The 24,438-nt window shown below is 37.3% G+C and overlaps 2 protein-coding genes across 5 annotated transcripts; one reads left to right on the top strand and one right to left on the bottom strand.

Annotated features, from left to right (window-relative positions):
* Positions 1-3,605: 3,605 nt before the first annotated feature.
* PTB3 (polypyrimidine tract-binding protein 3) lies at positions 3,606-24,437 on the bottom strand. Of its 4 annotated transcripts, none has more exons than XM_089795419.1 (15): positions 24,187-24,437; positions 7,382-7,463; positions 7,206-7,277; positions 7,009-7,085; positions 6,830-6,917; positions 6,500-6,629; positions 6,129-6,193; positions 5,936-5,985; positions 5,782-5,823; positions 5,613-5,676; positions 5,419-5,458; positions 5,258-5,307; positions 4,961-5,074; positions 4,650-4,793; positions 3,606-4,557 (listed from the first exon to the last, which is right to left on the bottom strand). In XM_089795419.1, the coding sequence occupies exons 2-15, from the start codon at positions 7,436-7,438 to the stop codon at positions 4,159-4,161; spliced, it is 1,392 nt and encodes a 463-aa protein (XP_089651545.1). In that variant the 5' UTR covers positions 7,439-7,463; positions 24,187-24,437; the 3' UTR covers positions 3,606-4,158. The 4 variants fall into 4 exon arrangements, with proteins under 4 accessions (XP_089651545.1, XP_089651547.1, XP_089651546.1 ...); XM_089795421.1 differs by having other exon boundaries at positions 5,613-5,667; XM_089795420.1 differs by lacking the exon at positions 24,187-24,437 and adding an exon at positions 24,145-24,166 and having other exon boundaries at positions 7,382-7,465.
* On the top strand, positions 15,973-17,798 carry LOC149544845 (uncharacterized). Its single transcript, XM_089795423.1, has 4 exons — positions 15,973-16,305; positions 16,403-16,626; positions 16,737-16,924; positions 17,021-17,798. Exons 1-4 carry the CDS (start codon positions 16,078-16,080, stop codon positions 17,632-17,634), a joined length of 1,254 nt encoding a protein of 417 aa, XP_089651549.1. The 5' UTR covers positions 15,973-16,077; the 3' UTR covers positions 17,635-17,798.
* Position 24,438: the final 1 nt, after the last annotated feature.

The following is a 24,438-nucleotide window of genomic DNA, read 5'->3' as shown; positions in this document are numbered from 1 at the left end:
AGTATGGTTGGATGGATTGGATTAAGGGTAAAAATAAGTTTAAGGGATGGTTTAAGGGTTAAGATGATTTATTTAACAACAAAAAAAGTGGAATTAAATTAAATAAATTTGAAAGTTTATTTAATTTAATAGAGAAATAAAGTATTAATTAATAAATTGATTTTGAGTTATCATTTGATTTTATCAATTGCACTATATTTAATTTAATTAATTAATTAATTAAAAAATGATAATTAATTAATTAAATAATAAATATTTAATCCATAATGTCCTAAAAGATGAATAAGATAGATTATCTAATGATATAATCAGATTTAGGTGTCTACACCATCTGCACCTTCCAAAGGCTAAAATTCTGCTCTGCGAATTTTTGTACTTTCACATCCTCTATCTTTCCAAAAAATCAACACCAATTTCCAGATCAGCACATCTATTCTCTAATACCAATTGAAAGGATTTGAAAGCAAAAAGAAAACAACAAACGTAAACTAACAGAAGAGAACACAATATGATATTTATTGTGGTTCACCACAAACTTGTCGCTACATCCAAACTAAGCAGAGCATTGAATTGATTATGTAAAAGTTCAGTTACAAACAATGCAGGAGCAGCATGTATAAAGGCTCCAAAAAGATACATAATCGGAGGGGAAAGTAGAGTATGACCGTTGGCCTTCACACAATAACAGCAATAAACTCTAGATCAACAAACATGAATTTATCGTGCGGACGTCACAATTGTGGTCATATAGCTAAGAAAAGTCATGCTGCTCACAAAAGTGGAATTTGGTTCGTATGCTAGAAAAAAATTTGCTTGTGCTTTCAGCGTTTGCATACGAAGGATACGAAATATAAAGGTTGCTAAGATGAGCCAAAGAAATGAGGAGGCAATAGATGTTTTAAGACTGACAATGCTAGGAATGGCTATTTGATGCTTATAAAGCTTTGCATTGAGATTGTCTTAATTGGAAAATTTAACAAGTCAGTCGACAAATATAGAAAACCTGCCCAAAAAAATGATGTTTACCTATTGGCATAAATAGTAGTTATGGATGGGTTAAAGATTCAAAACTGAAATAAATAGTGTTTCTTGACACAGTGGTGAGAGATAAAACACTGTTTAATTGACAAAATAGAAGTCTAAAACAATACATCGTAGGCAATTTCCAACTCAACAACCATGACATAGATTTGGCACTTCAATCAATTTTTAATTAAACAAAATGCAAACTCGTTTCAGGTTTTAAGAAAAAAAATTAACCATTAACCACACTATCAGTACCACTTGAAATGCATTGCACTAGTTCTAGGTACCCAGTATTCTCTCCCCCGTCTCCCTGACCCAGAAATATAAGTAAATATACTGTTGCACCTGATCAACTAGAGAAAATTTCTGTTTCAATTCCTGTTTCAAAATTCCTCATTCCAGTTAAATGGTCATCCAATTACCCAATCTCGATTCATATTGCAGAACCCACTAATTTAAGGTATAAACAAATTGTCTGAACTATTGTGATTGGCATTAAATCTGCAACAAATACTTTCATAACTGGATTGATTGTATACAGTATGCATATCCAACAACCTATAATTTTACAAAACATCTGCTTATCATCACTCATGCAGGGCAAGGAATTGCCCCATCAAACCACCTATAGAAAATTGTGCTTGTTTATCCAAAATGTAAAATTCTCCAACTTAACTTGTGTATGAAATGCTGTTTGGCCCACTACAGCAAGGAGAGATGTCCACCGCATCCAGGGATGCTGCAATGTCATTTAACAAAATCCATTCCAATGTTACCCACCTACTGGTACTGGCCTAACACTCCACCCAAATCATTAGGAAATTTATAAATTTTAAATGCCAACCAGCACCATTAAGTATCACAGGCCTTTGATTTGAACATGGATGTCCACAAACACAGCAACACGGCAATATCAAGGTAAACATAAAATAACAAAATTTTGTTGGATATCTCAGGTAACTGATACAGTTGACCAATTAAAAGTTTACAGGTTAATTAAAGAAACAAAGTACAGTCGCATTTTACAGGTTGAAACTACTGCTGTTGATATTTTCCTTCTTTTTGAAGACATGCCACAGCGAACATCATCTGGACACCCTAAGATCAGATGCATTTCGGCATGCCTTGTAAAATGCTCCAAAAAAGGGAAAAAACCTCAACATGTTCAGAAATCCTCAAAAAAAAGTGGGGAGCATGCAGGGCATCCCATTGTCACCCTTACCTGTCCCCATTCGCAACACCTAAGTTCAGGAATGCATCGCTGGCATTATCAACCTTGCTTGTCCCCATCCTAACTAAGCTCAGGAATGCATCAACATGTGGCTTCGTTTGCATAATAACTGAAATTGAATATTTAATCAAAATCAAACATTCCAAAAGTGCTCTTTTCAACAAAACATAATATATCTATTCAACAAGTGCTGAAGATCCAACATTACACATAAAAAGAAGGCATACAAACTCAAGGATTTACAAAGCACCATTCAAAAACCTAGTTTAATTTTATGACATCTCTAGGCTAGGTTGCATTAGCAGAGTTGGAATGAAACAAGATTCTAATAAAAATGCATACAGCTCCAGTTGACAGTAATATTTAAGAAAACTAATCTTCAAATGCATGCATCTGAAACATATCTCACTAAAATTTCAGCAAAATATTACTCTTGAAGGAAACAGATAATGGCATTAGTCTAGTTGTCGATTGATAAATCCTTCGTAAAAGCTTAAATCTTGAACAAGAAACATTCCTTAAAATTCTGAATCCCATTAAAATGCAACAAAAATATGGCAAGGATTCATCAATGCATTAGGCCATATGGACACAATATACAAATAGGCAAGATAAGATTTTGATTCTAGAATCATACAACTCCAGTGAAAGTCTCACACTTAAAGTACTAGATAAGACAATAAGATTGATGTAAGTGAAGCTTCTACTAGAAAATTAAGACAAGTGCATCAATCAATCTCAAATCAATCTCACACTAACCCAATTCATATAAACCAAGGCTAGAGAAGAATCTGCTGACTTAAGCTCATGGCAGTAATTTGCAAAGATAAAAAATGGAAAGAAAAATCCCACGCAAAATAAATGTCATAAAGCCTTTTCTTCTATATTACAGCACAGACCAAAAAATTGCAATACAAGGCAATGAGATCATCTAACATGAAATTTTAAAATTGACTTGGGGCAAAAATAAATTAGTCATTGCTCCATAATGAAGTCATCAGAATACTAGAATATTTTTTTATAATGCAACCCAATAAATTATGTTAAAAATGGAAGACATTAAAATATTACACCTATCTTCCATCAAAGTCTAGGGCGTGGGAGAAATAACTACTGAATTTCAAGTTTCAGAGATGGCTAGAGAAAACCCACCAAATTCTGAAGGCCAACAAGAGGCAAAGTCTCACAAGAACAAATAATACATTTGGAATAACAAAAACAAGCTTAATAAAGAATGTACATCAAAAAATTAACAAAATTCAAGGCTCTCCAAGGAATCAAACACTTCTTTAAATTGTACTCAAGGAACTTGCATGACCAACCACAAAGAATCCATAAACAGCAAAAATTGACAATATCTCAATAATTGCATTGCATTTTTTTTGTCATAATTAAATTTTAAAATGCCATAATAGTTAAATTTTAAAATGCCATAATAGCACTCCCTAGATATATAATTGGACCTTCAATAGCACAAGGCATCAAAATCACAAAGTGCCATATATCGCCAATTTGATGCTATGGGGTAACTATCGGTAGGAAAAGACCTGGGATCTTGGTAATAGAGGGATACTCAAGTTCACAACCCAATCCACCCAATCACCGACATCCAGGTGAACCCTTAATCAGACTAAAATGAAAAGATGATTCTTAATAACACTTAATAATTGTTCTGCTTTGTTTTGTGGCATCTGATAGACGTCCAGAGTAATGTCAAACATGATCACAATAGTTACTCGAAGCATGTGATAGAAAGTGATTCATTGGCTCAGCTCATCTTTAAGTTGGAAACATCAAAAAAGTGCAAACATCAAATCAAGAAAAAAACCAACAGTGCAGCTCAATCGCAACCTACATACATATGGGAGATAAAATTTCACAGCTAACATGTCAACTTTCAGTCAAGTTGCTGAAATGGACTGAAGCTGAGAAAATGATAATCTAATTGTTGAGTGATCAATGGTACTGGCGTGTTTGCAAACAAGTGCTTCTGTAGCTTGTTCTTCATTTTCAAAAAGTATCAGTGCCTGCTTCTTACCATTAGCCTCAAAAAGTCTGCTGTTAATTATATTTCCATGTTCTTCCAAATGAGACACAACTTCAACTTCTGTCACATCAGCAGGTAGGCTAGAAACATGAATCATTTTTGTTGGAGCACAACAGTACCGGTAGTTCTTTGCCAGATTGCGGTTAAAACGATTCAGTTTAGAACCTGAGTAATCAGTTGAATCTGTAGATGGATGTATTTGTGCATGCTTAGAAAAGTTCACTTCCAAATGTTTTCCAAAAAGCAAAGCTCCCTGGGTGACAGTTCACATTGTTAAATATCAGTTGTAATAAATAAAAACAGTTATACTGGAGTTAAAATCATTTGAGAAACCAAAGAGTATACCTTCAAGAAGTGGACAGCTAATTCTGCCTGAAAACCATCTGCCATTTGAATCAGTGCATGATCGGGTTTGTTTCGGAGCAATTTAATGCGCAATATATTACCATAAATGGAGAACAAGTTGAAAAGTTTGTCTTCATCTATTTTCTGAAATAAGTCATAATATCAGCTTGAGTACTCAATTCATAATTGTCAAGCTAAAAACATTTCAGAAATTCAATAAGTGCAGTCAGCATTTCTGTCAGTAAACAATTAGAGAAAATCAATGTGGAAAAGCAGAGAGCACAATTTTAAAAAGGCTCTGAAAACAGGACCTCTGGGTTTAAGTTGGCAACTAGAATCGTGCATCTATCATTGTTACCAGTGACTCCTCGTGGTAAGACACCACCAAAGGCTTCCATTATAGCAGCTCCACTGGCAGTAGGCATCTATTACAGGGAAGAGGTAGTGAAAAAATTTATCAGAATGTGTCAAATTAGATAGGTCAGAATTCAGAGATTATAGATATATAATTTCCTTGACATTTCATTATCTGTTCCATGTGATGCATAGCCCTACAACTTAGAATAATTTTCAATGAATGCAACGATAGCTCAAGCTGATTAGCAAACCTGTACAGAATTTAGTCCCATCGCTGGTGCAACCATATGATGGAGTGAAACTGTAAATTTTCTCAAGAGAGAACGCATCATTATAAAACGTAGTTTAGACCATAAATTCCTCAAATGGTAAATATTCAAGCTTAGAACAAATGGTTGTGTACCATACCCACCTGGTTGTATGCCATACATGCCTCCCACGTCACCAAAAGACTGTTTATTTAATATACAAAAAGATGCAACTCAGAAAAAACCAGATTAAGTTACATTAGGAAATTTTAAACTTTACATTCACATTAAATGTAGGCCAAGTTACAGTAGGACCATTTTAACTTTACATTCGCATTAAATGTAGGTTAAGTATCACCTGGGTTGGCATCCGATTCTTCTGCTCTGAAGGCAATGCGGGGTTTGTGAAGTCCCTGCCAAAACTTATTCAACTTAAAGATAATTAAGGATAAGCATAGCACCAAAGATTATACATTATGAGATAAAGGAAAAACTAAGAGCTTAACTGGTGCAATGCAAATAATTACCTAGTTCTTTCATTATTGTAGTTCACTTGTAACTCAGTAAGACTAGCAAAAAAAAAGATTTACATTATCAGGCAAAACCGAAAGACAATCTTAAAATGCTAATGACTAAAAGTCTAAAACAAAGGTAAAAGTTGGTAATATTGAGCAGCCATACTTTGAGAACTGAATCTCTAACTGGCAACATCCATCATAGATATTACGATTCTGCAAAAATATGCCAAGATGACTCAATCTAAACCAAACCTCAACAAACAAGGTTAAGAAAACTAACTATATGAATTACACCAGCTCCTCAAAGATGAGACAACTAACCATATAAATGTACATATATCCTAGCAGTAACATACCTGCAGATTTTTCATAGCTTGAATGGCACTTTGTCTTGAAGAATACTGGATAAAAGCTTGCAAACCTGCATACAGACAATTAAAATATCAACTCTAACCATTGCCAAATTGAAATCACTCCCAGATTCACAATACGTTAATTTAACGTACAATACCATATTGTATGATAAGTTCACCGACATGTGTCTAATCTGTTCATGATATTTATTTTTGTGCTCCAGAAGCATAGGGTGAAGTATAATGATCCATATATTCTAAAAGAGTAAAACATAGAATAGAAAGAGAAAAAGCAACCAACACTCTGAGACTATACAGCACCATGGAAAGAAAGAAATTAGAATTGGATGTTTAGAAGACTCGAAGAAGCTGACCAGACTTCTGAAATATGACGATCTTCTCGACAAAACCAAGAGGGGAAAAAACTTGATGCAGCACTTCCACTGTGATGGGATAGAGCAGGTGATGAATAGTAACTAAGAGGATTCGGTTGGGCTGTGAATCCTGAGAATGGCCATCACCAATCCAGCATAGCAAAGACAGGAGAAAGAAGACATACATAGAGAAAAGCAGAAAGGAATGCGTGAGAAAAGAGATTTAGTAAGGTAGTGCACAAAAGACATCTATTTGATATTTGAAAGCCAAACCTATTCCACTTTAACTCAAAGCAGCATCAATTTGAAAAAATATGTACTAACGCATACCTGGTCTCCACTGCGCCGTGTCTGCCCTGAATACTCTGCTGTTGTCAATTCCTGATGAGATGAGAACTGGATGTAGACATTCCTACCTCTGTGAATAATCCCATTGTTAGATTAGACGAAATAAGAAAAGTATTTTGCCAAACGTAAGTCTAAATTGCACAACTATCCATGCACAATACCTTATGCTTGGTTGAATTGTTGAGTAATGTTCTAAAACACTCACTGCAGAAGTAATATCACGCATTTGCATGAGAGCCTACAAGAGAAACATAAATTGTCAATGTTGTTTGCCTAAAAAGCATTACAAAAGTAGTTAATTCAACACAAAAAGAAATCTAAAGGTTTGCTAGAATAAGTTCTCTATTCAAGTCCTGACCTGATTCTTTGCACGCAATATCACAAGCTTGGTTACAGTACCAAGAGTTTCTACCAGTTTATACAAGTCTGCCTGCAGATCTCACAACCATGAATATAAACAGGTACTGAAAAATGACTCTACAGACAATCTGTCAGGAAAAAAAAATAATAATAACCATTTGCAGAAAGAATTACCTCAGATATTTCAGGTCCGACATTACGAATGTGAAGAACTTTTGATGGTTCTGTCATCTTGAAATCAATATAGAGAATAAACCTAACAGTAACAACATGAAAACAAGATCTCATTACTCCTTATTCATGACACATAGCTGCACCTCCTTTAATAAGAAGCACAAAGTATAACTATGACAGGGAATATCATATAGAAATACATTAACCCAATCACATACAGTTAGTGCATTTTTTTCCGAAAAGCTAACATGTGCAAAGATCTCATTCCTTGGCAGATCTACTTAAAAGTATTGACACTTCCATAATTGTTGGATTTCTTAGGGCCCATCAGCCCTAGTTGTACCCTCTCTTTAGGTCCAGGGATACGCCCTCAGAATCATCACATAACAAGAGAATTCATTTATTGTTGGCAGCAAAAAATGGTTAAGCGCGTTTAAACAGATAGCGAACATGACTAACAGATAACCTGCAACGAGGCCAAAAATAATTTCCCTTCTACTTATTACAACTCCAGCCATTAACAACTTTCAGAATCTGATGAAATTATCATATATTTCATTTTCTCAAACACTTTCTTGGAAGCCAATCAGATACCAATATGAAACAAAATGATCCACCATCAGTAATGCAGACAATCGTACTTCTAAGCTGATAAGTATGTCAAACCATGTTAAACTTACTGCTTGCTGATTGCAAGAATACCATGGTATATGCATCATTATATTCTTCCCAGTTAAAATCCGGATGCAGGTACAAGAACCCAATACGTGGATATGTGATTTGGGGGGAGTTTGGATGTGTTTAGGTGTGGGTGTGTGTATTATAAATTTATATATACTAAAATTAAAGAAATATACATTATTAAATCATTTGATAGTATCATTCTTCATCACTGATCAATGTAAAAGATAAATATTAAATGCCAATTGATAGTTCACAAATATTCAAATAAGCCGTATCGTATATGACTGTACACCACTCCAATGAAAATCAGAGAATCATTACAATCACATAAGTATAAATACAAAGAACTTTACTGCTACAACTATAAATACAAAAAGTATGTTCACAATTCCATTGAAAGAGTGCGTGTAGCCTTGTCTATAGCAGAAAGCTTGTATGCATTTAAATAGTTCTAATTTTCACTACCGACCTCATAGAAATGTTCAATCAGTGTAATGTGGAGAAAACTTCAGGACATATTTACAATTCTTGTTGGGCTTAAATCAGTTTTACAGATATCCTACAACAAAAGCTTCACATGGTTATAGATTTTCTGCAGATTTAAATACATAATTTTGGTTAGCGGTTTTATTTGATCGACCAACACAACATTTACAAAGGATATCACAGGTTTTAAACAGCTTTCTAGGTTAGATCTTGCTATAACTGTCACCTGCTATATATACATCATGTTTGTTGATGAATAGAGCATTTTTGAAAGCATGCTTTTAATACCATTTATATGTTTTCTCCCTGTAGGTGCATCCAGATGCACATGCACCCACAGGGAGAAATAGGCACATCAAAATGCACCAGCACCAGAATCTGCATCCGGACAGAACAGAATCTGGATACAAGGCAGGGTGCAAGAACCCAGTGACCAAGCTTCCAATGAATAAAATATGACCTCTTTCTTCCACAGGGAGAAATAGGCACATCAAAACACACCAGCACCAGAATCTGGATACAGGGCAGGGTGCATGCACCCAGAGACTAAGCTTCCAATGAATAAAATATGACCTTTTTCTTTTGATTTGATGAGATTGAAGGCTTATTAGGACACTTTGAAACTCAAATATTGGATGCAGAGAACTTCTCGACTTAAGGATATGAACTAAGCAACCCAGGCCAGAGGCCTGGCAATCCAGATGACCTGAGTATTATGCATAATTGCAGGAGAAATACCCTCTCCCTGCAAATGATAAACATTGAAGACCAAATTGTCTCAACTATATCTATTGTGTTAGATAAGATGACTTTAGAATAATCCTAAGCTTCTCATCAAAAAGTGGGGCTGAGGCTTGAGATGTGTTGATATAGTGACCACCATAGAACATATGTGCCACATAATTAAGGTTAAAACTTTGTACCATTTGTTGTTGGCAATCATTAGTTGCAATTTTGCTTCGTCCCCAGATTCAATTCATCAAAGTCACGCATAATCTTGAATCTCCAAGCAAGATTAGTATATCCATTTGAATTAGGGATGACTTCAGTAATCTATTTATAAATTTTCTACAAATCCATTCTTCTCTCAAAACGAGTTCACATTACATATATACATAAAAATGTAAGAAAATGATTCTCAAGATGTGTTGATATAGTGACCATCATAGAACATATAAGCCACATAATTAAGGTTAAAACTCAGTGCCATTTGTCGCTGGCAATCATTAATTCTGATTTAGCTTTGTCCCCAGATTAAATTCATCAATGTCACGCATAATCTTGAATCTCCAAGCCAGATTAGTACATCCATTTGAATTAGGGATGACTTAACGAATCTATTTATACAAATGCATTCTTCTCTCAAAACGAGTTCTCATTAAGTATATACATCAAAATGCAAGGAAATTATTACAATAATAGATAAGACGTCTATTATTAGTTAATGGTTATCTTGTAAATATCTTTAGCTTTAGTTTGCTTTCGTTTTTTGCTTTCTCTGGAATAGAATGTTTCTATTCTTTACGATCGTTTCCTAAGGAAACATCGTCTCATTCTTTTGTATAAATTGACCTTTCGGTCTCTGTTATTAACAAGCAAGTATTTACCAATTACCTCGTAATATGGTATCAGAGCTAAATGCTTAAATTTTTTTGTTAAAATTTATAATTTCTTCTTGAAATTATTTGTTTAAATTTTTTCAAAATTATTGCAGCTATTTTCTCCAAAAACCCGCCTAGGTTTTTCTGTCTAGAGAAATTCTGAACTCGGGTCTACAAATTGCATGAAAATCGTGGTGGTTTTGTACCATTCTCAGCTGGTATCTGAAAATCGCGATTTCTTTTGCCTAACATCCTCTGCAACTCGCGTTTTTTTTTCACTCCATTTTCGCGTCTTCAGCCTGCACCCGCGCGATTTGGAGGCTCATGTTGTAGTTGCAGGGGCTTGTACTTCCTACCAAAGACGAGGAATCAACAGTTTTGGTTCAGATCTTTATCTAAGACCTTTTTTTTGAGATCATTTCTAACAGCCGCGCGACTAGCAGACTCGCGTTTTTGGGGTGAAAATCTGCATGTTTCTGTATCAAATCTTCATGCTCTTAGCCGTCTCAGTCCGTCATCGTGCTTTGGGGAGCAGATTCGACCATTTTTTATCAAGAAATCTGAAGTTTTTTCAAGCTTTTTTCAGCTAGGGCCTTTTTTTCGAAACCCTAATTTTTGGGGTCAAAAAAATATTTTGTTCGCACATTCTTTGTGGGTTTTTCGAGAACTCAATTGGGTTGTCGTCCGTTTTTCTGGGTGCCTTGATTTTTGTGCCTCAATTTTTGAGCCAACAAATTCATAAAACGACAGTAGATTCCTTCTGGGTTTTTCGAGCTCTCTTCTGGGTCATTCTCTGATTCTTCTGGGTCTTCCGTATTTTTGCCTCAAAGAACGTGCCTTCACAGATTTTCACAATTTTTCATTGGAAAACGTGCCATGGCATCTCTGACAAATATTCTGCTCGAGTATAATTCCAAATTCAATGGTTGCAATTATGGAACCTGGAAGCAGCGCATCATCGCAATCTTCGAATATCGAAACACCGATCAACTTGTTTTGGGTGTTAGGCAGCGTCCCACTTCTCCGAGTATTGATCAAGATACATGGGATCTGAATAATCGAGAAGCAGTAATGCTTCTCAAACTATCCATAGCTGATGACCAGCTTTCTCAGATTCCATCCGGCAAGACAGCTGCCGAAATCTGGACACATCTCAAAGGTCTTCATGAGACTTCCGACAAAAGCAGAGCCTTCTTTCTGAAAAACACTCTGTTTTCTATTGTCATGGATGAGCGCACCTCGCTCCAGGCACACCTGAATCGGATTCAGGAAATCCGTGATTAGTTACTTGCCATCGATCGCAAGATGGACGAAGAGGATATTGTGGTAATCACTCTTCGGAGTTTACCAAATTCCTATGAACATTTTATCAAGACTCTCAACATCACATCTACTGGTGTTGATCTAAAGTTCACCGATCTCTGCACCTTGCTGCTTCAGCAAGATCGGTGGAAACAACAGTTCGGTAGCAGCTCCAGTTCCACCTCCACTGAGCAAGCCTTTGCTGCGAAATCCTTTCAAAAGGATAAAAGCAAGTTTCAGCAACCATCTCAGCAGAAGTCTTCTGCTCCAGCATCCGATGGTACCAAAAAGAAGAACATTCAATGCAACTACTGCCACAAGTATGGTCACATGAAGGTTGCATGTCGGAAACGCTTAGCTGCCCAGTCTAAGTAATCAGGTTCGCAACCCAAAGCGAACAGTGCAGAGCACACTGAGCAGGCGAAATCTGCCTTTTACACCTTCATGGCTAAAAGACCCGCAGATCATGTGCAGTCATCTGCCTGGTACATTGATTCAGGTGCCTCTCGACATTTCACTCACCGCAGAGACTGGTTTACTGACTACCAGCCTTATTCAGATTCTGTTATCTTTGGTGGTGGAGAAGAGTACACGGTTGTTGGTAAAGGCAACATTCAAATTCAGTCTGTTGGGAGGAAGCTCATATTCCTTAATGTGTACTACGTTCCAGGGATGGAACTAAATCTACTCTCGGTCAGTCAGTTGCTGCGACATTCTCCACACTTGGCAGTCACCTTCAGTTCACATCAGTGCACCATCACTGATCAGGCGACTAAGTCTACTATTGCAGTTGGTCTTGAGGATCATGGTCTTTTCAGACTTACTGATTCTGGTAATTCTCAGGACTTAGCTATGGCTACTTGGCGATCTTCCATCAGCACACTTTGGCATCAGCGATATGGGCACTTAAATGTGCATTATCTCTCACAACTTGCTCGGGATGACTTTGTTCATAGTTTGCCAAAGATTCAAACCCAACACCTTGGAGTTTGTGATGCATGTCAAGCTGGGAAGCAACATCGCACACCTTTCCCCAATGGCGATTCTTGGCGAGCTTCTCAAGTACTTCAGCTTGTTCATGCTGATATCTGCGGCCCTATGGCCACTCCTATTCTTGGGTACAGGTATTTTCTGTTGTTTGTAGATGATTTCAGTAGAAAAATGTGGGTGTATTTCCTTAAAAAGAAATCCAATGCATTTACTGTATTTCAGAAGTTTAAACCCTTAGTTGAAAAAGAGTTTGAAAAATCTATTATTACTCTTAGATCAAACAATGGGGGGGGGATTCTGTTCTAATGTTTTCTCCAGCTTCTTGGATACACATGGCATCCAACGCCAATTCACCACACCCCAAACGCCACAACAGAACAGTGTAGTTGAACGTCAGAACAGGACAATCACCGAGATGGCTCGTTCCATGCTCGAACACAAACATGTTCCGAAGCGTTTTTGGGCAGAAGCAGTTAACACTGCAGTTTATCTGTTGAACCGGTCACCCACAGTGGCGGTCAAAGGTAAAACTCCGGAAGAGGCCTGGTCAGGTCGCAAGCCCAGAATCAGTCACCTGAAGGTTTTTGGCTCTCTTGCTTTTGTTTGGATCCCTGATGCTTCACGCACCAAGTTAGATGCCAAGAGTCAGAAACTTATGCTTGCTGGATATAGCAGTCTTCACAAAGCCTACCGCCTTCTTGATGTTGAGACATCTCGTCTCATATACAGCCGCGATGTAGTCTTTGATGAGCAGCGAGGACCATTCATGCCTGTTTCTCCTGTTCCTGATCCAGCAGACCAGCCTATGCAAGTTTATGATTTGGGAGTTCGGCTTCCATTAGGTCCACCTGATGGGAGGGCTCCAGTAGCTCCTACAACTCCAGTCCTGCCAGTGATACCTATACAGACACCTCCGGCTTCTCCTGCAGGATCACCTCGTTTTGAAGATGCTTCACCTGAGTTTGATCCAGATTCTTCTGATGAGGATCCTGCTGATCAAGCATCTCCTAGTACTATTGTTGGTCATTCTCCTCTCCGGCCTAAGTGGTGGGCTAAGACACTTGCTGATCTTCATGATGATGAGCTCATTGATGGGAGAACTGCTCGAAAAAAGAGCAAAACTACAGATTCTGTTAACTTTGCTCTTATGGCCAACATTCACAGTGTGTTTGAACCTCAAACATATTCAGAGGCTAAAGGAATTCCAGAGTGGGAACAGGCCATGCAATCTGAACACCAAAGCCTGTTAAAGAACAACACTTGGGTCCTTTCTGATCTTCCCCCAAGGAAGAAACCCATTAGCTGCAAATGGGTCTACAAAATCAAATACAAATCAGATGGTACTTTGGATAAGTACAAAGCTCGTTTAGCGGCAAAGGGTTTTTCTCAGCGTCAGGGCATTGATTATGAGGAGACCTTTGCTCCTACTGCAAAGATGAGCACCATCAAATTAGTCCTAGCCATGGCAGCACAGTTTGGCTGGAAGGTCCATCAGATGGACGTAAAGAGTGCTTTCCTGAATGGTGATCTCCATGAAGAGGTCTACATGACGCAACCTCCTGGTTTCAAGGTTGTTAGTAAAGACCATAGATGGAAGACTTGCGAGTATTTTGGGACGGTGAGTAAATCGCCCAAAAACTCGCCTGCCAAAAAACTCGGCGTGAGTCCAAAAACTCGCCGAGTAATCAGCGAGTTTTAGTAAAAAACATGGCGAGTTATGTAAAAAAACTCGCAGTTCAGGGAACCCGCGGCCAATGACGCCTAAATAGGTCAAAATGCATTGTTTTTTGCATTGTTTCTTTCATTTCTATGGAGCAAAGAAGGTTTTAGCTGATTGCAAGTGATTAAAGGCAAATTGGAGTGGATTTTGGAGGATTCTAACCGAATTTAGAAGAGAAATTTCTTTCTAGGTATGTTCATCTTATCATTGTTTGAAAACTTTTTATAGTTTTAAGCAAAGCTTTTATTGTTTTTGTTGTTGTTTGTAAATGATTTCAAATCATTTGAAAGTTGAAACCCTAGTTGTTCTAAACTTCTAGCTTCTAAGTTCTAACTCTAAGTTCTAACTTTGTTTATTCGTTTTTCTATAAATTTAATTATTTATGTGTAGGGCAGCGGACAAGCATTAAGAACACATGACAAATCCGCAAGAAGAGTGGCCACAAACACCATGCCCATCTGGATATATAGGCACTCGGCCTAAAAATGCAATAGATAAAGCATGGCAGTATGCCTATGAAGCTCCAAGTCCAAATGATATTGGGAAGGTGATATGCATTCCCTGTGAGAGAATTATTTCTGGAGGCATAAACCACCTCAAATACCACCTTGCAGGCATAAAGAAACATGACTCAAATCCTTGTCTCAAGGTAACTGATGAAGAAAAAAGATTCATCCATGCCCTACTTGCAGCTGCTGAAGAGAAAAAATTGAATAGAGAGAGGGCAAAATTATCTATGAAGGCAGCCATAGCTAAATCTGAAGGAGCTCCTTTTGATATGCAAGAGGAAGAAGAAGCACTTGAGAATATACGAAGATCTCTTCGTGGCCCACGGATCCGCAAACAAAATTTCTCTTTTACCGATTCCACTTCTTCTACATCTCCTACTTCTTCATCATCACCATCCAGATCCCCATCAGGGATAGGTGGTTATTTTGTGCCCAAGTACACACTTGGAGCACAGCCATTCATTAGAGGGCACTGCATGGTTTAAGGAGGTGCATGAGCAAACTGATATTGCAGCAGTTGATTTTTGATTTTTCAACAATATCTCAATGAATGCCGCTGATAGTCCCCATTGGGTCAATATGGTGAATGCAATGACAATATCAGGCAAAGGGTACAAGCCACCTAATCGCAAGGATATGAGTGGAAGGTTAGTATTTTACTATTTAGTAATTGTAAATAATTGTGATTCACTTTAGTTCATTGTTATATTTTAAATCTTAATTGTTATAACTTATTTCCTAATTTTTTACTAACACTTACACTTTATTTAATATTATACCTAAATTTTGTAGGTTGCTTGACAAAGCGGTTGGTAGGGCAACATTGTTGATAGAAGACCAAAAGAAAGAGTGGAAAAAGTATGGCTGCACCATTTTATCTGATGGGTGGATAGATGGAAGAAGTAGAACCATTATTAACTTCTTGATTGCTTGCAAAGATGATGTGGTGTTTTGGAAATCTGTCGATGCTTCCAACAAAGTGAAAAATGCAGCCACATTGGCTTTAATGTTGGAGAATGTTGTCATGGAGGTGGGAATAGAGAATGTGGTGCAAATAATCACAGATAATGCAGCAGCATATGTGGCAGCAGGTAGATTTAATTTTTTATATTTGAATCAATATGAATCATGAATGTAATGCTATGGTATTATTCAATTTAGATTTGATGTAATTTGTAAATACTAAATATGGAAAGTTTGTTACTGATTATTGATTTTTTGCTAATCTTTTAAGGTAGAATCCTCCAAGAGAGGCATCCCACACTTTTTTGGTCACCTTGTGCAACACATGTCCTTGACCTTCTTTTGGAGGACATAGGAAAACTTGATTGGGTGAGTCTAGTTGTGGAAGATGCTAGGCGAGTCACGAAATATATCTATAATCACCCATGGGTTCTCAGTTTGATGAGAAAAGCCACTAAAGGAAAAGATTTGATGAGACCTGCAATGACAAGGTTTGCAACGGTCTTCTTGACGTTGCAAAGTATTCTTGACCACATATTGGCTTTGAAGCAAATGTTTGTGTGCGCTGATTGGGTTGCTTCACCTTACTCAAAGAAGCCCGAAGGAGAGGTTGTGGCACGAGTAGTCTTTGATGATAGCTTTTTTGCAAAGGCTAAGGAGATTGTGGAGGTAACTTCATTATATTTTTAGTTTATTCAAGTTTCATTATCAATTCATAACTTACTATGTTATTAACTAATTTGTATTTTTCAAATTTCAAATGTAGATGTCTCTGCCCCTGGTTCTAGTCTTGCGCACATGTGATGGGCAGCAATCCCCAATGGGAAGTCTTTATGAGGCCATGGATAGGGCGAAAGAGGCTGTTAGAAGTTACAATCACGGGGACAGTCTCAGATTTGACCCCATTTGGGAAATAATTGATAGGAGGTGGAACAATATGCTCCACCAACCTATTCATGCAGCAGGCTACTTCCTCAATCCCAAATTCAGGTACTATGATAATTGATTGTCCTTGAAGTTGGAATTTTAATAAGTCTTTATTTTACTTTACTTTTTAAGGTTGTGTAGTAAGACTTGATATCATTTTCTATTTGTTTTAGGGCTGATGATTCCTACTCAGATTCTAATGGAGAGGTCATGGAAGGTCTCTCTAAATGCATTGAGAGAATGATATCAAGTGAAGAGGAGAGAGACCTTATTGTGACCGAAGAACAAATCTATGTGGAATCAAGGGGTCCTTTGTTCTCTTCTATGCTAACAAAGAGAGCAAGATCTACTCAAGCACCAGGTAAAGCATCAAACTTTAAAACTTTTGCTAATTGATAAGTTGTGCTTCTGATTTTTTTTTTTATTGCTTTATAACTTTTTTAATTTTGTTTTGCAGATGCTTGGTGGGCAAGTTGGGGTGGCAATACCCCCAATTTAAGGAAATTTGCTCTCAGAGTCCTATCCCAACCTTGTAGCTCATCCCATTGTGAGCGCAATTGGAGCTTATTTGAGTCCATCCATACAAAGAAAAGAAACAAAATGACTCAAAAACGGCTTAATGATCTTGTTTATGTGCACTATAATCTTAAGTTGCGCATAAAAAAGGCACAGCTCTTAGAACTACCTGGTCCGCTTGATCTAGATGAGATAGATCCTTATTCTGATTGGACAGCACAGGAGCCAAGTCCATTGTTTACGCCAGATGAGATCGCTGATTTGGAGAGGCAGGCCATGGAGGGGGAGGCTAACACTGATTTTCAGTTCACTATGGATGACATTGAGGATGAGGACGAGGATGATGATGATTCAGGCGAGGATCAGGCATTACCATTAGGAGGAGATGCATCCTCTTCTAGGACGCCGAGCCAGTCAGTAGGGACATCGAGCGAGGGGGCACAGCCACAGAGTTCACAGTCATGCAGCTCACACCCTATCCCAATGCGGGGCACTTCTTCTAGGACTAGACCCCCTCGCTTTCCTGCTAGTGCAAGTGGAAAGAGGAAGATGTGATTGACATTGTATTGATGTATTTAGACTTTCAGTATTTACTTCTAGTTTGACAAATTGAAACTATTTAGTAATTTACTATTTTGCTTCCTACCATGAGCATTCTGCATGAGAATGCAATTTTGTACGCATTATGCATTTATATATATCTAAACTTTGTTTCTTTCTTTTGTATGTCTTTAATTAACTTATTAAATTCATCTTCTCATTAAATTTTGCAAAATAAATGTATTTTTAATTAAATTTCAGCGGTTTTTTAGGTTCCCGAGTTTTTTTTTAAATCGCCGAGTTTTTCCCGATTAAACTTTTGGGGGGCTGGGCGAGTTTTTGCATTTGGCGAGTTTTCCAACTATGGTAAAGACCATCAAGTTCTCAAATTGGTAAAAGCTATCTATGGTTTGAAGCAGGCCCCTCGGGCATGGTACATCAAGATTAATACGTACCTCAGTGATCAAGGCTTCAAGAGGAGTTCTTCAGACTCAAATCTGTACATCAAAACTACTGACAGTGACATCATCCTTCTGGTTATCTATGTGGATGATCTGATCATCACTGGCAGTTCGGCATCTTTGATTCAGGGAATCAAACAACACTTATGCCAGTCTTTTGATATGATTGACCTTGGGCTCATGCATTATTGCTTAGGTGTTGAAGTTTGGCAACAGTCTTCTGGTATATTCATCTCTCAGTCCAAATATGCCAAGGCCTTGTTAGACAAATTTCGAATGCAGGATTGCAAACCTGCATCTACACCTATGGAGAAAAGTCTCAAGTTATCAGCCAAGTCTGATTCTCCTTCCGTTGATGATACTATGTATAGGCAACTAGTAGGCAGCCTCATCTACCTATCTGCTACTAGGCCTGATATCAGCTTCGCAGTCAGCTATATTTCACACTTTATGACAGCTCCTAAGGCTGATCATTGGATAGCAGCAAAGCGTGTGCTTCGTTATGTGAAGGGCACTTTTGATTATGGACTTCTGTATTCTTGGAGTTCTAATCCTAAACTCAGTGGGTTCACAAATTCAGATTGGGCAGGCTCTGTTGATGATAAAAAGTCAACATCTGGATATGTGTTCAGTTTGTGATCCGATGAAGTCACGTGGACCAGCAAGAAGCAACAGGCAGTTTCTCTCTCTTCTACAGAGGCTGAATACAGAGGGACTGTTAAGGCAGGATGTGAAGCTGTCTGGCTTCGTCGGATTCTTGGGGATATGCAGATGTCACCAGCAGGACCGACTACTCTGTTTGTTGATAACGAAGGCGTTATCAAGTTAGCACGGAATCCAGTCTTCCATGAACGAACCAAGCATGTGGATGTTCATTGTCATTACATACGACAGCTGGTTGAAGACAGGACTATAGATCTGCAGTATGTTCCTACCACAGATCAAACTGCAGACATTCTCACCAAGCCTCTTGGTCATGATAAGTTTGTCAAATTCCGAGGACAGCCTGGTGTGTTAGAAAGATTAACCATTATGGGAGGGTATTACAATAATAGGGTATGTTAATGGTTATCCTGTAAATATCTTTAGCTTTAGTTTGCTTTCGTTTTTTGCTTTCTCTAGAATAGAATGTTTCTATTCTTTACGATCGTTTCCTAAGGAAACATCGTCTCATTCTTTTGTATGAATTGACCTTTCGGTCTCTGTTATTAACAAGCAAGTATTTACCAATTACCTCGTAATAGAAATGACCCTCCCTCTCTTGCTCTCTACCTCAAGTCAACACATTCAATTAACTTTGTGTAAAAAGGAAAGTGCCCATCAGGACTCTCAATCATAAATTGCTAGCCCATTAGACAAGAAAGCCTATCTTTTTAGAATTTTCTGTGCTTCACCTCTAGACATTATGCTAAGCAGCTGAGCACTCATAAAAATAAGTGTTAACTGTACTTATAATTAAGCGAGCCATAAGATTTTTGATATCTTGATTGCATTTGCACCATTTTTATCAGGCAACAGAAGCTCACCTATTATGCCACTTTCAAAAGAAATTTCCTCTTGTGCAGAGAGCCTTAAGCCTACAGAACACGCAACACAAGATTTCCAGGAGACACAAATCTGTCCCTTAAAGAATGTTCTCCATATTTCAATAAGGTACACAAAATAATCATTGATTTTTACAGACTTTAACGAGTATATAAAGTAAAACATAAATTATTAAGAAAATCGATACTGGATATTTTCCAGAGAGCAATCCTATGCTCATCTTGCCCACTAATAACCAGCACAGCTTTAACTGGCTATCTAACATCTCATTATAACTCTCCATATCTATTGCAGTTGCTGAAGTACATATAATACGTCAAATCCTAACTTTGTGCTAATACCTCTTTGCAATGCAACAAAATTGAATCAACTTGAGTTCAATAACAAATCTAGCTACGCTTTGCTGCCAGCGAGCCTAGATGGTTGTAAGTATCAATATAACAAAGTTATCATAAAATTGCACACTGCAGATTGCAATACCCTATATATAGATGACGCACAAAATATAGCAACACACACTCGATATGAAATATCACAGCGAACTGACATCCTCAAGACTCCCCAGATGAGTATCCCAAATGAAGTAAAGCTTGATGTAGAAAAGTGATACTAAAATTTGGAAATCAAATGGTGCATTATAAATGAGAGATTCTTCTCAGAAGCTCAATTGTCGTTAAATCATGGACACGACAGATGTGTATCAAACAGTTAAAAGTAAAGCTCGCATGGTTGACATGGTAGACAGTAATAAATCAAAAACTAAAAGAGTACAGTATACAATACATTTCACCAAAAATGGTTTCTCATTTCCATTACTAGATAGACTGTGCAATACCTCCATACCTACTGAATTTATTAGCTTTCATTAGTCAACCTAAGTGGAGACTGACCCATTTACCAACTCACAACACTTAAAATCATAGTTTGCTTCCGGTATGAGCAGGCACAGGTAATGACATGATCAGTTTGCTCTGTTCAACAAATATAGATAAAGCCATAGTTCGCGGACTCCAACTCAGAAAGTACTCAGCAAGCCCAAAATTTTCATCTAGGCAACTTAAAAAGTATTCAAAATTAAAATTTATTAAGGACACTTTTTTTTGTAAAATTCAATTACAAAATATATTAAATTAAAATTGACACATCAAGATAGAAAACACATAGTTTATAGCAAAAAAATGTGAAAATCAAAAACACATTTTAACCTGCATTTTACGCAGGCATCATTTTTTAACCGCATGTTTTTGAGTCCATAAAAATGGGAGAAAGTTAAACATTGCGAATGTGTAAAAAGGAATCATATTTGGTGTAGATCTTGCACTGGTCCAATTCAGTCTTATTTTAAAACTAAGAAGATAACACTGCAATACTCAATTTGTCAGTAGCTTTACCGTGCTTGATGCGTCCCCTTGATATATTAATACTAATAGTAAATACTAAACTTATTTTTTCCAGATCAAATGTTAACATTATTATTCATTAGTTTCATAGGTACTATCATACACTGTCAGCATTCATTGAATTGCATTGTCATCTTGCAGCATTTGGTCAATCAGTTCGAAAGCGGTAAGGCTTTTACTCTGGTTCAATTCAGTTTCTGCAGCTACCACAGGATAAGCTAAGAAGCTCCATACAAATGCAAGCAAAATGGTCTATCTGAGAAATAAATAACATCCTTTCGGTAGAATCCAATAGTCTTATTGCACATTTTGACATATAGGAATGAAAAACTGTAGTTACATTTTTATGTTGCAATACCGGGTACACCCCGATGCCCTTCCATACCCAAACCAGTTTGTTCAGAGTTCAGATCCCATGACAGATATGACGTAGGTGAATCCAAGGCAACACACCGACCTGTACATTTGCCCCAGGTACATCTAAGACGTACCTGAGCCAGATGCAGAGGCTCCACTATGTCCCTGGATATACCCAAGCAAAAAAAGATACAGCAGAAGGACATGTTGCAAAAATCAGATGTTTTTTAAAATCAAAATGAAAGAGTAAATTAAAACTTTACTAATTCCAGCAAATCCTAAAAAGCAACTTTTAAGGTACCAACAACACACAAACCACAGACAAAGAGTTATTAATCTATAAATGCTCAGAGCTTCAGTTTTATAAGCATTCACCCATTGCAAAAGGGCATATTCCTATGCCAATATTCTGTAAAAGAAATGTGCAAATTTATAATTATAGTACACGTGAACCCATCCATTACCAAATCTGTTTAAAACAACTTGGTGAAACCCTGACCACCTAAGCCAAACCTTCAGATTTTAGAAAGGAAATCCCAATGGGGCATCTGAAAGCTCTATTTGGGAGGTTTATTTTGTCTCATATGAATATATGCAAAACTTTGTTTGGTTTGCATGAAATGGAACCCACTTGGTTCAGTTCAGATAGAATTATGGAAAATATTGACTTCAATTCCAGGTGAAAATTCTAGTTACTAGAATGAAAGTTCTTATTTAATATCCCAAAGTTATCATTGTCTGTATTCCCTAGTCCTGACAAAACTAGAAAGAAATCATTCATTATTTGAATAAGCACAAATCTACTGACAAAGCAGCAACTCGCCATCTAAGCAGCCTATGCTTAAGAATTTGCAGACTGTAGTAGAGATCCTCAATACAATAATTATACAACTTGGACTTCAGATCATAAAACATGAAGTCATTAAGTCAGAGTGAGTCAACTAAAAGCTCAGCCGAGATTGGTGCATAATATTAATATAAACCAACCTTCAATAACCTCAAAATTTTGAAGTTTTTGAAAGAGCTTCAGCTTTCCATTAAAAACAATCTGATTTTTGACCCCCCAGTTGAGCAGTTATAAGTCAATCCTCAGATGTATGACTTAAAAGTTAAACTGCATATAACAGGGTGGAACCAATTACAAATACATAAACACGAGAAGACCTGCATCAGGAACCTCAATCCTTTCTCTGCCAACAGAGGTTTTCATTTTTTTGCAGGGGCTACCGAGCAAAGTTCTAATTGCTGGCCTACAGCTTGAACAATATTCAATCGAGCGGCATAGCAATCTGGAATTCTAAGTACCCCAATGCAAATGTACAACATACATCACAGTAAATAAATAAATACGCAAACAAACACATGCACAAATTGCTCAGAAACCAATTTACTTGTATAAATCAGTCCACTTTGGAAACCCCAACAACCCAACCATCAGCCTAACGCCACTACACTAGCATTTTAGCATTATATTTATAATTTAAAAATGACTTAGAACGAACTAATCCTGCACAGGTAAAGAGCAATGTGGTTCCAATTAAAGAACTTAGAATACTGATGTAGATAGTGGACAATCAAAAGAATGACAAATTTGAATCACATTCTTGGAGAAAGCTACTATCAATAGTCTGCAGTAGATTAAAACAAGTAAAAGGCACTCAATAAATTAATTAGGCACTATCAATCTCAAATATCAGATTCTCGCTAGAAAAGAAAGAAAATATATTAACATCCACAAAAGTCCAAAAAGAATCAAAGGGCCTGGAACACAGTGCAAGTACAATCTCAACGGACGAAGGAAAAATCAATCCCAGCCATGAAGCGAAAAAAATCAAAACAGAAAAAACAAAGTCTAGACAGAAAATGGGTTGGCTTAAAATAAGCAACCCTTGAAAAAGCATGTTGAAGACCCTGCAACACAATATAGCCGAAGGCACCGTCCAGGCAGAGAACCAAAATTCTCAGGCGTCAGGAGTATTTTCCTATTACCTTGAAGTTTTGTTCAGAACTTCGTACTTCGAGGATCCAAGAGTATAAAGGTAAAGGATTCTTTGTATTTGGAGGACCCAAGAGTAGAAAAGTAAAAATTTCATTTGTATACTTCTATATATGTGCATTGTGCATAGACCTAAACTGAACTACACTATTCCTGCCATTTTTTTCTATGCGGATGTTCTGACGCATCAAGAACCAGAAATTAAAAGGCATTCAGTCCAACCCACAAAATAAGTCAATATGAACAGCACACTTTCGATTCACAACCCGAAAAATTAGTTTTGACATCAAGAATGCCATGAAGTAAGCGTATGATATATCTACTTTCCAATGGCACATAGCGACTCTTTGTACGGCAAGATTAAAATATAAATCACCCGGGGCAGCTAGGCCTCGAAAAACCTGGAATAAACTTGTCACATATAGGCTTAAAGGCTCTGGATTTAAAACTCAACAGCAATACCCACGAGAAAAACTTGTCGACCAACATGATTCCCTCTACACCCAGGACTAGGTACAGACCCATCAACTAGGAAATCAATAAGTTTTCAGTTAAAGATTCACTACCAGTGTCCAAAAGAAGGCTTCTTCTTTTATTCGAAAACATGGGTGACCAACTTGGTTCTCCATTACACTCACACGAGGCCAGTTAACGGAAAACTTCGAAAAATATTATTCAGATAGCCATAATAAAATGATCAGACAAACATAGATAAATGAATGTATATGCTAACAAAGAAACTGAAACAGTCCAACCCATTTCTGCAGATAAGATTCGTAGCATGCCCGACTCAGAAAAATCATCTTACCTGATAAGATTCGTAGCATGCCCAACTGAGTGTCCACTGTAGCTCCTCCTATTCTCTACCAAGGAAGCAAAGAGACCTCAGAAATCAATCCTTAAAATTGTGATCTGTTATCACCTAGGCTGAGCACGTTGTGGATCTAAGGGAAAAGGAAAGAAAATATCACCGATTCAGTAGACCTAAAAGAAAAAAGAGGAAGAATCAGTGACCTAAGATAGAGGGATGCCTCCAGGTGCGGTCAAAAAGGTTTTATTG

This window comes from Cupressus sempervirens, chromosome 8 (genome assembly GCF_028749045.1).
Source record: "Cupressus sempervirens isolate cs-2001-9-10 chromosome 8, ASM2874904v1, whole genome shotgun sequence".
In the NCBI taxonomy this organism is placed as follows: domain Eukaryota; kingdom Viridiplantae; phylum Streptophyta; class Pinopsida; order Cupressales; family Cupressaceae; genus Cupressus; species Cupressus sempervirens.
This window is presented reverse-complemented; position numbering and strand designations above follow the sequence as displayed.

Bases quoted from the DNA above. Each gene is read 5' to 3' on its own strand.
- PTB3 (XM_089795419.1), bottom strand. From the start codon at position 7,438: ATGACAGAACCATCAAAAGTTCTTCACATTCGTAATGTCGGACCTGAA. The intron at 6,194-6,499 runs GTCAGCTTCTTC...GTCTGTATGCAG, and splicing joins CGTCATATTTCAGAAGTCTG to GTTTGCAAGCTTTTATCCAG. The intron at 5,986-6,128 runs GTATGTTACTGC...ATATTTTTGCAG, and splicing joins AAGCTATGAAAAATCTGCAG to AATCGTAATATCTATGATGG.
- LOC149544845 (XM_089795423.1), top strand. From the start codon at position 16,078: ATGAGAAAAGCCACTAAAGGAAAAGATTTGATGAGACCTGCAATGACA. The intron at 16,627-16,736 runs GTACTATGATAA...TATTTGTTTTAG, and splicing joins TTCCTCAATCCCAAATTCAG to GGCTGATGATTCCTACTCAG. The intron at 16,925-17,020 runs GTAAAGCATCAA...TTTGTTTTGCAG, and splicing joins AAGATCTACTCAAGCACCAG to ATGCTTGGTGGGCAAGTTGG.